General features: G+C 57.2%; 1 protein-coding gene across 1 annotated transcript; it reads left to right on the plus strand.

The window, feature by feature from the left end:
• Positions 1-7,690: 7,690 nt before the first annotated feature.
• LOC123016504 (tropomyosin alpha-1 chain-like) lies at positions 7,691-11,837 on the plus strand (the record flags this gene model as incomplete). The annotated part of the gene is made up of 4 exons (XM_044416944.1): positions 7,691-7,856; positions 10,796-10,921; positions 11,301-11,434; positions 11,506-11,837. Coding segments are annotated over exons 1-4 (706 nt in total), but the record flags the coding sequence as incomplete, so codon positions are not given.
• Between the last annotated feature and the right edge of the window lie 239 nt (positions 11,838-12,076).

Genomic DNA, 12,076 nt, shown 5'->3' on the forward strand with positions numbered 1-12,076 from the left:
GTCCGAGCCCGCGCCCGCCGTGCCCCTGAGAGCAAGCCGAGCAGGGCGTTCGGCGTGCCTCTGAGCGCAGGCAGAGCGCCCCCCCCCCGCCCCCAGTCTTAGACGGGAGATTCCGAGCCCGAGGTGCCTCTGAGCGCGGGCAGAGCGCGGGCAGAGCGCCACCCCCCCCGATCCCTCGCAGAGGAGAGGGCGAGCCGAGGCCGGCGTGCCTCTGAGCGCGTGCAGAGCGCCTACCTGCGGGGCCGGCGCGTCGCGGCAGAAGGAGGCGAAGGAGGGCAGGCCGGGCAGCGGCGGCGGCGGCGGCAGTAGCTCCATGGCGGGCGGGGCGCGAGTGGCGGCGCGGCGCGCGGCGAGGCCTTTTAAGCGGCGCGCCGGCCAATGGGCGGCCGCGCCGGAAGCGCGTGCCCGGCGCGCGGGGTGGAAGGCGGGGGGAAGCCGGGGGGCGGCAGGACCCCGCGGACGCCCGCCTGGGCCTGGCCTAAATTTAGCCCCGCTATATAAGCGGGCGGCGGGTGCGGGACGGACGGGACGGACGGGCCGGGACGGGTGGCGGCGCTCTGCACGCGCTCCGAGTGCTCGTGGCCGCGGAGGGGGCTAGGCCGGGCTGGGCCTCACCCCGATCGGATAAGGTCGGATCGGGCCGGGCTCGACCTCGCTCGGTTCCGATCGGATCGGGCTCGACCTGCCCCCGTCCGGATCGGGTGGGATCGGGGTCGAGCAGCCCATCGGATCGGGCTCGACCTGCCACCGTCCGGATCGGGTCGGATCGGATCCGACCTGCCCCGTCCGGGTCGGGTCGGGCTCGACCTGCCCCCGATCAGGTCGGGTCGGGCCTGATCTCCCCGGATCGGCCGCTTGGGAGGATCCCCCGCACCCGGGCAGACGCAGCTTCTTCCCGATCCGTTGCGCAAGATCCGACTCGTCGCCCGGCCTCGGGGCTTGTGCAGAGCGCCGCTTCCCTCGATGAGGGGAGCGGCCGGCGGGAGCTTTCAGGAGTCCCATGCTCCCCGGCCAGCTGGCCCATCCTCCCCACCCCCAGCGGCCCAGCGAAATGACGTTTCAAAAATAGAATCGCTAACCATTAGGCGACACAGCACAGATCCCTACTAACGGCCTGGGGGATGATGGGCTTCGGCGCTCGAGCCAGGGCCCTGGGAGACGGTGATTGGTGGCCTGCCCTGCCCACCCCCCCGGGTCACCCCCCCAAGCACGGCTCCAACCACTAGGCCGTCCTGCCTACGAAGGCACTTCCACTCAGCATCCCCAAAGGGAAGGAAAGCCCCATGGCCCCTTCCATCTCTGCTATCCCATGATCCTATCACCCACGGTTGGATTTGATGGCCTTCAAGCCCCTTCCAACACTATTGCATGATCCTATCATCCACGGCTGGACCTGATGGCCTTCAAGCCCCTTCCAACTCCACTATCCCATGCTCCTGATCTAGGGGAACAAAGCCAGACTGGGAGCGACTGGGAAGACCGGCTCGACGGGACCCCGGCCCTAGGATGATGGGCATCGGAGTGCTGGCAGATAGCAGGAAGGCCTTCTGCATCATCCCAGGGAGTTCGGCTCCGGGATCAGGCCTCCCGGGCCGGATTGGGGGAGCTGCCCCCCCCGCCGGCCCTGTGGCGCAGCGGCCCGCTTTCCCGGCTGCCGTGCATGCTGGGACATGTGCTGCGGAAGCCGGGCTTCCTGAGCAGCTCCAAGAGGAAGCGCAGGAGGGGCGGTTAAAAATAACCCGGCTATATAAGAGGCGCCTTGTCCAGGCGCTCCGGCTGGACAGGCCGCTGCAGCACTGGTGCGGCGCGGCCTGGCCCGGCAGCGTCTCCGCCGGCCGGGGAGCGCGGGCTGTGGCTGATGGGGGGTGGAATCCCACGGTTTGGGGCTCTGCTCCTGGCTGGCGGGGGTGTAAAGGCCGCTTTGGGAGGTTTGGCTGTGGCTGATGGGTGCTTGAATCCCATGGTTGGGGGCTTTGGCTCCGGCTTATGGGTGTCTTTCGGGGTCCGTAATTTTATTATAAATCCATTTTAATCTAGTATAATTATCTGTCATTCTAAACATATGTAATGATATTATGCATATATGTAATCAAATCATACATATCTGTTAATATAAAGAGATGTAATTCTAAATATATGTAATTCTAAATATCTCCTCATATAGTATATGTCATTCTAAAGATATGTAATCATATTATAAATATGTTAATACAGTATAAAGAGATGTAATTCTAAATATATGTAATTCTATTAAATTCTAGTTAGAATTTAGCATTTAGAATCGCATGTCTATGAAATATTGACATTATATTCTGTTTATTTAATCGAAAGATCTGTTCATATATTACATGTAATTCTATTATGGTATGTAATTCTATCAGTAGAATTACATATATTTTTTGTTTTAATATGATATGTAATTCTATAGAATTACATATATTTTTTATTTTAATGATATGTAATATGTAATCATTATCATAGAATTACGTATCATAATATATTTTCTATTTTATTTTCTTATTTTAATATATGTAATTCTATCATAATATGTAATTCTATCAGTAGAATTACGTATATTTTTATTTTATTATTATATGTGATTCTATCACAATGCCATGTAATTCTATCAGTATACTAGAAGCATATCATCATAATATAATGATATGCAATTCTCAGTAAAATAGAATGTTTTTGATTATTATACGTAATTCTATCATGTAATTCTCAGTATAGAATCACATCTCATCATCATATTATAATGAGATGTAATTCTATCAGTATACTAGAATTGCATATCATTATAATGATATGTAATTATATGATATACAATTCTCAGTAAAATAATTATGTATCCCATTTTTGATTATTATACGTAATTCTATCCTGCAATTCTATCAGTGTAGAATCACAATCTCAACATAATATATTATAATGATATGTAAGTCTATTATAATGATATGTAATTCAATGGAAATTAAAAAATGGAATTTCTTCTCCCGCTCGAGAGGCCCAGGGACCCCCCCCCCGAGAGGTTTTGGGGGCCGTGCGGGGGGCGACCAGGGTCCCCCCGAAAGCAGCCGGCCAGATGTTCGCCTGCGCAGCTGGAGCCGCGGAATCACGGCAACTGTTTCCCCCAGAAAGCTCAGCGGCGCACAAAATGAGATGCGGTTGCCACGGACAGGATGTTCCGCTAGGGAAATGGGGCCCGGGGGGGCGGGGGGCGGAGGAGCAGCAACATGGGCCGCGGAGTGTGGGATGGTGGGGTGGGAAGGGGCCGGGGAGGGCATCTAGTCCAGCCCCTGGATCAGGAGGATGGGATCGTGGAGCTGGAGGTGCCATGGAGGACATCTAGTCCAACCCCTGGATCAGGAGGATGGGATCGTGGAGCTGGAGGGGCCATGGAGGACATCTAGTCCAACCCCTGGATCAGAGGATGATGGGATAGTGGAGCAAGAGGGGTCCCTGTGGCCATCCAGTCCACCCCTGGCTCAGGATCATGGCACGGAGGCGCCGGAGGGGTCCCAGAGGCCATCCGGTCCACCCCCGCCTCAGGATCATGACACGGAGGGGTCCCGGAGGCCATCCAGTCCACCCCCGGCTCAGGATCATGGGACAGAGGCACCCCGGCGCCCGTCCGTTGGCCGTTGCAGCCCCAGCGCAGCCCGGCTGTTCCTGGCAAGCGACACTCTCGGTGGTTGAGCCTCCGAACGACGTGTCATTAGCATAACAGTCGATTAGCAAACCTCGGATGCCTGCGGGGAGCCACAGGTTTCGGGGGAGCGGGCGCTTTCGAAACCCGGGCCACGTGCAGAGCGCGGGGCGGCTCTGCTGCTCGGGCCTTGTTTGCGCGGGGCCTCCCGGCCCAGGTGGAAAACAGAGAGAGAGAGAGCGGGGCGGAAGGGGTCCCCCGGTCATCTAGTCTGACCCCGGCTCTGCTCAGGGGAACATGGGAACAGAGCGAGGTGGAAGGGACTCTTGGGTCATGTGGTTTGACCCCGGCTCCACTCATAGAGTGGGGCAGAAGGGGCCTCTGGGTCATGTAGTCTGACCCCGGCTCCACTCATAGAGCGGGGCAGAAGGGGCCTCTGGGTCATGTAGTCTGACCCCGGCTCCACTCATAGAGCGGGGCAGAAGGGGCCTCTGGGTCATGTAGTCTGACCCCGGCTCTGCTCAGAGGAGCATGGAAACAGAGCGAGGCAGAAGGGGCCTCCGGGTCATCTAGTCTGACCCCGGCTCTGCCCAGGGGAACATGGGAACAGAGCGAGGCGGAAGGGGCCTCCGGGTCATCCAGCCTGACCCCGGCTCCACTCATATAAACAGAGTGAGGCAGAAGCGGTCCTCAAGGTCATATATTCTGACCCTGGCTTTGCTCAGAGAAACATAGAAAAAGAGCAAGCCAGAAGGGGTCTCCTGGGCCATCTAGTCTGACCCCGGCTCCACTCAGAAAAACACAGGGGATGGGGCTTCCCACAGCTCCCGTGGGAGCCCATCCCATACCCTGGGCGTCTGAACCAACCAGAAGGACTCCCCACATCCAATTGGAGCTCGCTTCCTCAAGCTGGGCTCCATTGCAGCATGGCCTGCCCTCTGCTTCTCTGAGCCGGGGTCAGACTAGATGGCCCGGAGGCCCCATCTGCCTCGCTCCGTTTCCATGTTCCTCTGCGCAGAGCCGGGGTCAGACTAGATGGCCCGGAGGCCCCATCTGCCTCGCTCCGTTTCCATGTTCCTCTGCGCAGAGCCGGGGTCAGACTAGATGGCCTCGGAGACCCCATCTGCCTCGCTCCGTTTCCATGTTCCTCTGCGCAGAGCCGGGGTCAGACTGGATGGCCCAGAGGCCCCTCCTGCCCTGCCGAGTTTCTATTTTTCTCCCTTTCCCGACTTCCCCTTTCGCCGCTTTGCATAAGCTCAAAGCACAGCTGCTTCCCCCCTCTGGCCCCTTTTCAGAATGCAAATACGTGACCGGGACGGACCCCACGGAGGGGTTGGGTGGGGGGGGGTGGGCCGGGGTCAGGCTAGATGCCCTCGCAGGCCCCTCCCGCCTCGCTCTCTTTCTATGGGTCTCTGAGCGGAGCCGGGGTCAGACTAGATGACCCAGAGACCCCTTCAGACTCCCTGCTTCTATGAGCCGAGTGGGGGTCAGACTAGATGACCCTGAGGTCCCATCTGCCCCGCTCTGTTTCTTTGTTTCCCTGAGCAGAGCCGGGGTCAGACTAGATGGCCTCCAGGGCCCCCTCCAACTCCACCATCCCATGATCCCATCATCCCCGGGTCAAACTTGATGTCCTCCGTGGCCCTTCCAACTCCGCCATCCCATGATCCCATCATCCCCGGGTTGGCCTTGCTGTCCGTCAGAGCCCTTCCAACTCCACCATCCCATGATCCCATCATCCACGGGTTGGCCTTGATGTCCGTCTATGGGTCTCTGAGCGGAGCTGGGGTCAGACTAGATGCCCCCGGGCGCCCCTCCTGCCTCGCTCTCTTTCTATGGGTCTCTGAGCGGGGCCGGGGTCAGACTAGATGCCCTCGCGGGTCCCTCCTGCCTCGCTCTCTTTCTATGGGTCTCTGAGCGGAGCCGGGGTCAGACTAGATGCCCCCGCCCCCCCCCCACACGGGGCCCCGGGGAGCGGCCCTATCGGCGCCATCGCGCTTCCCCGGGCAGATTTCCGGCTGCCGCAGCTCGACAAACATCGCGGGCTGTTTTGAGCAACTGGCACTTCTGAGAACGGCGGAGGTGCCGCTAACCGCACGGCCCGGGTTCCCACCATGGCATCTGGGTGGGGCGGCGGCCTGCGGGCGGCCAGGCCGCTGCTCTACGGGTGAAGCTCTGGCAGCGGGCAAGGAGGACGAGGCCGTGCTGGTGCAGCTCTGGGAGCGGATGCGCATGGCGAAGCCCTGCAGGGGCAGCTCTGGGAGGGAGCAGGCGGGCCGCTGCTCTGCGGGTGCAGCTCTGGGAGCAGGCAAGGAGAACGAGGCTGTGCAAGGGAGGCTCTGGGAGCAGGGAGGCAGGCTGGTGCTCTGCGGGTGCAGCTCTGGCAGGGAGCAGGCGGGCCGCTGCTCTGCGGGTGCAGCTCTGGGAGCAGGCAAGGAGGACGAGGCTGTGCAAGGGAGGCTCTGGGAGCAGGGAGGCAGGCTGGTGCTCTGCAGGTGCAGCTCTGGGAGGGAGCAGGCGGGCTGGTGCTCTGCGGGTGCAGCTCTGGCAGGGAGCAGGCAGGCCGGTGCTCTGCGGGTGCAGCTCTGGCAGGGACCAGGCAGGCCGGTGCTCTGTGGATGCAGCTCTGGCAGGGAGCAGGCGGGCCACTGCTCTGCGGGTGCAGCTCCGGGAGCTCTAGATGCCCTGAGGCTCCTCCTGCCTCGCTCTGTTTTTCGGTGTCTCTGAGCAGAGCCGGGGTCAGACTGGATGACCCAGAGGCCCCATCTGCCTCACTCGGTTCCCATGTGTCTCTGAGCAGAGCCGGGGTCAGACCAGATGGCCTCAGAGGAACCCGCTGCCCCCCAGGGAATGACGACCCGGCAGCGAGGACACAGGCAAGCGGCAGCCGGAGAGGCTCTGCTGCCCCCCGGTGGCCTTTTGGGGACGGGACATCCTTGCAAGAAAGGATATGGGGACACGAGAGGCAGAGCGGGGCGGGAGGGGCCTGCGAGGGCATCTAGTCTGACCCCGGCTCTGCTCAGAGACCCATAGAGAGAGAGCAAGGCGGGAGGGGCCTGCGAGGGCATCTAGTCTGACCCCGGCTCCGCTCAGAGACCCAGAGAAAGAGAGTGAGGCAGGAGGAGCCTGCGAGGGCATCTAGTCTGACCCCGGCTCCGCTCAGAGACCCACAGAAAGAGAGCGAGGCAGGAGGGACCTGCGAGGGCATCTAGTCTGACCCCGGCTCTGCTCAGGGGCACATGGGAACAGAGCGAGGCAGAAGGGGCCTCCGGGCCATCTAGTCTGACCCCGGGTCCGCTCAGAGACCCACAGAAAGAGAGCGAGGCAGGAGGGACCTGCGAGGGCATCTAGTCTGACCCCGGCTCCGCTCAGAGATCCATGGAAGGACATCAAGGCCAACCCGTGGATGATAGAATCATGGGATGGTGGAGTTGGAGGGGGTCCTGGAGGCCATCTAGTCTGACCCTGGCTCCGCTCAGGGAAACACAGAAACTGAGCGAGGCTGATGGGGCCTCAGGGTCATCTAGTCTGACCCCAGCTCCGCTCAGGGAAACAAAGAAACAGAGCCAGACAGGAGGGGCCTCCCGGGACTCCACTCCCCATTCTCCTGTTCTCCACCCTCAACCTGGGGGGTCCTCCCCTGGCATCAGCCAGAAGCGACCTTCTGCGTCACCCTTTGAGGTCCTCCCAGAGGGACATCATGTCCCATCCTGCCCTCTCCTCAAGGCCCAGCATCCCCAGAACTCTCCGTCCCCCCCAGCTCATCCCCTCCACCACGTTCCCCTCCCACTCGCTCTCTCGGCCCATCCTCCACCCCACCCCACCTCCCCAGCACCCCCCCACCCCGGGGGCCATCGTCCCCAGCCCAGCCGGCCGGTTAAAAATGGAAACAGCCCCTCCGTCCCGTTTCCAGACGCCATATAAGGTCTCGGCCGAGATTCCTCCACCCAGAGGCCTCTGGCTTATCTCCCCCCAGCCATGGCGGCGGGGAGGGCCACCGAGTCCCATCACCCCCAGGGGCTGCTGGGAGGCCTTAAAAACCCTCCCGGAGCCTCTGCTGCCTCTCCCGGGGGAAGACGCGGAGGCCAGCAAGATGGAGGCCATCAAGAAGAAGATGCAGATGCTGAAGCTGGACAAGGAGAACGCCATCGACCGGGCCGAGCAGGCCGAGGCGGACAAGAAGGCGGCGGAGGACAAGGGCAAGCAGGTGCTGGGGAGCATGGGGGCGGTGGTGGCCCCGGGGGGGGGCGGCGGGGCAGAGGGGGAGGAGGAGGTGTTTCCAGCACCTGGTGGAGCTGGTTCATCCGGCAGGGGGGGAGTCCAGCGGGGGTGGGGTGGGAGGGCACCGGGGGGTGTGGATGATGGGAGGGGGTCGTGGATGATGGGAGGGGGTCGTGGATGGTGGGAGCACGGGATGGTGGAGGTGGAAGGGGCTTGAAGGACATCAGGGCCAACCGGGGATGATAGGATCATGGGATGGTGGAGTTGGAGGGGTTTGAAGGCCATCAGGTCCAACCGGGGACGATAGGATCATGGGATGGTGGAGTTGGAAGGGGCTTGAAGGCCATCAGGTCCAACCGGGGATGATGGGATCATGGGATAGTGGAGTTGGAAGGGGCTTGAAGGCCATCAGGTCCAACCGGGGATGATAGGATCATGGGATGGTGGAGTTGGAGGGGCTTGAAGGCCAGCAGGGCCAACCGTGGACGATAGGATCATGGGATGGTGGAGCTGGAAGGGCCATGACGTCCCACCCGTGGATGATAGGCCCTTGGTGGTGGTGGTGGGGGGGTCCTCCAATCATCCCCCGGCCTGGTCCCTCCCCCCCAGCCGTGAAATCCATATAAATCCCTGTTTTCTCCAGAGCGCCGCTATTTATATCCTCCGGCTCGGCCTTATCGGAGCAAAATTCCTTCCGACTCCGGAGATAACGGGCCGCGCGGGGCAGGAATGTGCCCCCTCTTGACCCCGGGGGGGGCAACTGCCCCCCAGCCGCCCCCCCGGCGCCCCCCTTCTGGTCATTCCCCAATGAATTCCCCCTTTTAATCCGATTTATTGCGATTTCTTCATCGCGCCCGAAGGAGCTCATGACATATTTAAATTCCGGAGGGTTTGATTGGCTGCTTTGGAGCCTCGTTAAATTGCTGAGATAATTAGATCAAGGGGGGCATGGGAAAGGTTTGAAGGAATTGATCCGTAAATGGATTTAGCGGGGGAGTTTAGACCCTCTCTGGACGGCGGACGAATCAATATCTGATAAATACCCTGGATATTTGACGATCAATATCCAACAAACGCCTTGGATATCTGACGATCGATATCCAATAAATACCCTGGATATTTGACAATATCCAATAAATAACTTGGATATTTGACCATCAATATCCAATAAATAACTTGGATATTTGACAGTCAATATCCAATAAATAGCCTGGATATTTGACGATCAATATCCAATAGACACCTTGGATATCTGACAATCAATATCCAATAAATACCTTGGATATTTGATAATATCCAATAAATATCCTGGATATTTGACTATCACTATCCAATAAATACCTTGGATGTTTGATAATATCCAATAAATACATTGGATATTTGATAATATCCAATAAATATCTTGGATATTTGACAATCAATATCCAATAAATTCCTTGGATGTTTGATAATATCCAATAAATTCCTTGGATATTTGATAATATCCAATAAACATCCTGGATATTTGACAATCAATATCCAATAAATACCTTGGATGTTTGATAATATCCAATAAATTCCTTGGATATTTGATAATATCCAATAAATATCCTGGATATTTGACAATCAATATCCAATAAATACCTTGGATACTTGATAATATCCAATAAATACCCTGGATATTTGACAATCAATATCCAATAAATACCCTGGATAGTTGATGATCAATATGCAATAAATACCCTGGATATTTGACAATCAATATCCAATCAATGCACAGAAACCCAAAGGATACAAAATCATCCATGGCTGGGCATAAAACGTGCTTGAAATGCTCAACTTTGAAATGGTGAATATTTCATTTAAAGATTAAAATCCTCAATATTTCATTTAAATATGAAAACACTCAATATTTCATTTAAATATGAAAAGTCTCAATATTTCATTTAAAGATTAAAATCCTCAATATTTCATTTAAATATGAAAAGGCTCAATATTTCATTTAAAGATTAAAATGTGAAATATTTCATTTAAATATGAAAATGCAGAATATTTCATTTAAATATGAAAAGGCTCAATATTTCATTTAAAGACTAAAATCCTCAATATTTCATTTAAATATGAAAAGGCTCAATATTTCATTTAAAGATTAAAATGTGAAATATTTCATTTAAATATGAAAATGCAGAATATTTCATTTAAATATGAAAAGGCTCAATATTTCATTTAAAGACTAAAACGCTCAATATTTCATTTAAAGGTTAAAATGCTCAATATTTAATTTAAATATGAAAAGGTTCAATATTTCATTTAAAGATTAAAATGTGAAATATTTCATTTAAACATGAAAATGAGGAATATTTCATTAAAAGATTAAAAGGCTCAATATTTCATTTAAAGGTTAAAATGCTCAATATTTCATTTAAATATGAAAAAGCTCAATATTTCATTTAAATATGAAAAGGCTCAATATTTCATTTAAGGATTAAAATGTGAAATATTTCATTTAAATACGAAAAGGCTCAACATTTCATTTCAAGATTAAAACGCTCGATCTTTCATTTCAATATGAATATTTCATTTCAAGGAATGAATTTCACTATTTCATTGAAACGAAATATTATTTAAATATGAGAAGGCCCCATGCTCCACCCGGGCAGGGGGTGGACTAGATGGCCTCCAGGGCCCCTTCCGAGAGGATCTGCCCCCCCTGCGCCCCCCTTTCGAAGGCGCCCCAGGCCCGGGCTGGGGATGATGGGACAGCCCCCCCACGCACACGCACGCATGCACGCACGGGGGCCGAGCCAGCGGGGCTGCTGCGGGGTGGGCAATGAGGACTAGCGACTTGGGCGGGGAGGCGAGGGGCCGGGGAGCATGGGAGTGGGGGCTGGGGAGGATGGGAGCGGGGGCTGATGGTGGCCCGGCCGGCGTGTGCCCGCCCCCCAGGTGGAGGAGGAGCTGGCGGCCCTGCAGAAGAAGCTCAAGGGGACGGAGGACGAGCTGGACAAGTACTCCGAGGCCCTGAAGGACGCCCAGGAGAAGCTGGAGCAGGCCGAGAAGAAGGCCACCGACGTGGGTGCCCCCCCGGGGGGGGCGGGGGGCGGGGACTTGGGTGAGGCGGAAGGGGTCCAGGAGGGCATCTAGCCTGACCCCGGCCCTGCGCAGAGGAACATGGAAAACGAGTGAGGCAGATGGGACCTCCGGGGCATCTAGTCTGACCCCGGCCCTGCTCAGAGACCCATAGAAACAGAGCGAAGCAGGAGGGTTCTGCAAGGGCATCTAGTCTGCCCCCGGCTCTGAGGAGAGGAACGTGGGAACGGGGTGAGGCAGCAGGGGCCCGTGAGGGCATCTAGCCTGACCCCGGCTCTGCGAAGAGGATCATGGGAACGGGGCGAGGCCGGAGGGGGGCCCCCGGCCCACGGGGGGTCACAGCGCCTTCCCCCCACGGCAGGCCGAGGCCGAGGTGGCCGCCCTGAACCGCCGCATCCAGCTGGTCGAGGAGGAGCTGGACCGGGCCCAGGAGCGCCTGGCCACCGCCCTGCAGAAGCTGGAGGAGGCCGAGAAGGCCGCCGACGAGAGCGAGAGGTAGGTTGGGGGGGCGCCGGGGGGGGCAGCCCGCGGGTTTTGCCCCGGGTCACCCCGCGATTGCCCCGCAGGGGCATGAAGGTCATCGAGAACCGCGCCATGAAGGACGAGGAGAAGATGGAGATCCAGGAGATGCAGCTGAAGGAGGCCAAGCACATCGCCGAGGAGGCCGACCGGAAGTACGAGGAGGTAGGAGGGGGTCGCCCCCCCGTCTCTATTGCCCCCCCGTGTTGCCCCCGGGGCAGATTTGGGGGTCCGGGGGGGTGTCCTCCGGGGGGACCACATGGCCACCCGCAGCAGGACTGGCTCTCAGGGACACACGCCAAAGAGGAGGCGGAGCGGAAGGACGAGGAGATAGGATGGGGTCACCCCCCTGTTATTGCCCCCCTGTATTGCCCCCGGGGTAGATTTGGGGGTCCGGGGGGTGTCCTCCGGGGGGCCCACACGGCCACCTGCACCAGGGGGTGGCCCTTGGGACGCACGCCGAAGCGGAAGTAGGAAGAGGGAGGATGGGCTCACCCCCCGTTATTGCCCCACTGGGGCAGATCTGGGGGTCCTCGGGGCGGGGCGGGGTGGCCACCCACACCAGGGGGCGGTCCTCCAGGACCCACCCTGCCCCCGCTCTCTCCACAGGTGGCCCGC

Source organism: Varanus komodoensis, unplaced genomic scaffold (assembly GCF_004798865.1).
Source record: "Varanus komodoensis strain SLA01 unplaced genomic scaffold, ASM479886v1 scaffold840, whole genome shotgun sequence".
Taxonomy (NCBI): Eukaryota; Metazoa; Chordata; class Lepidosauria; order Squamata; family Varanidae; genus Varanus; species Varanus komodoensis.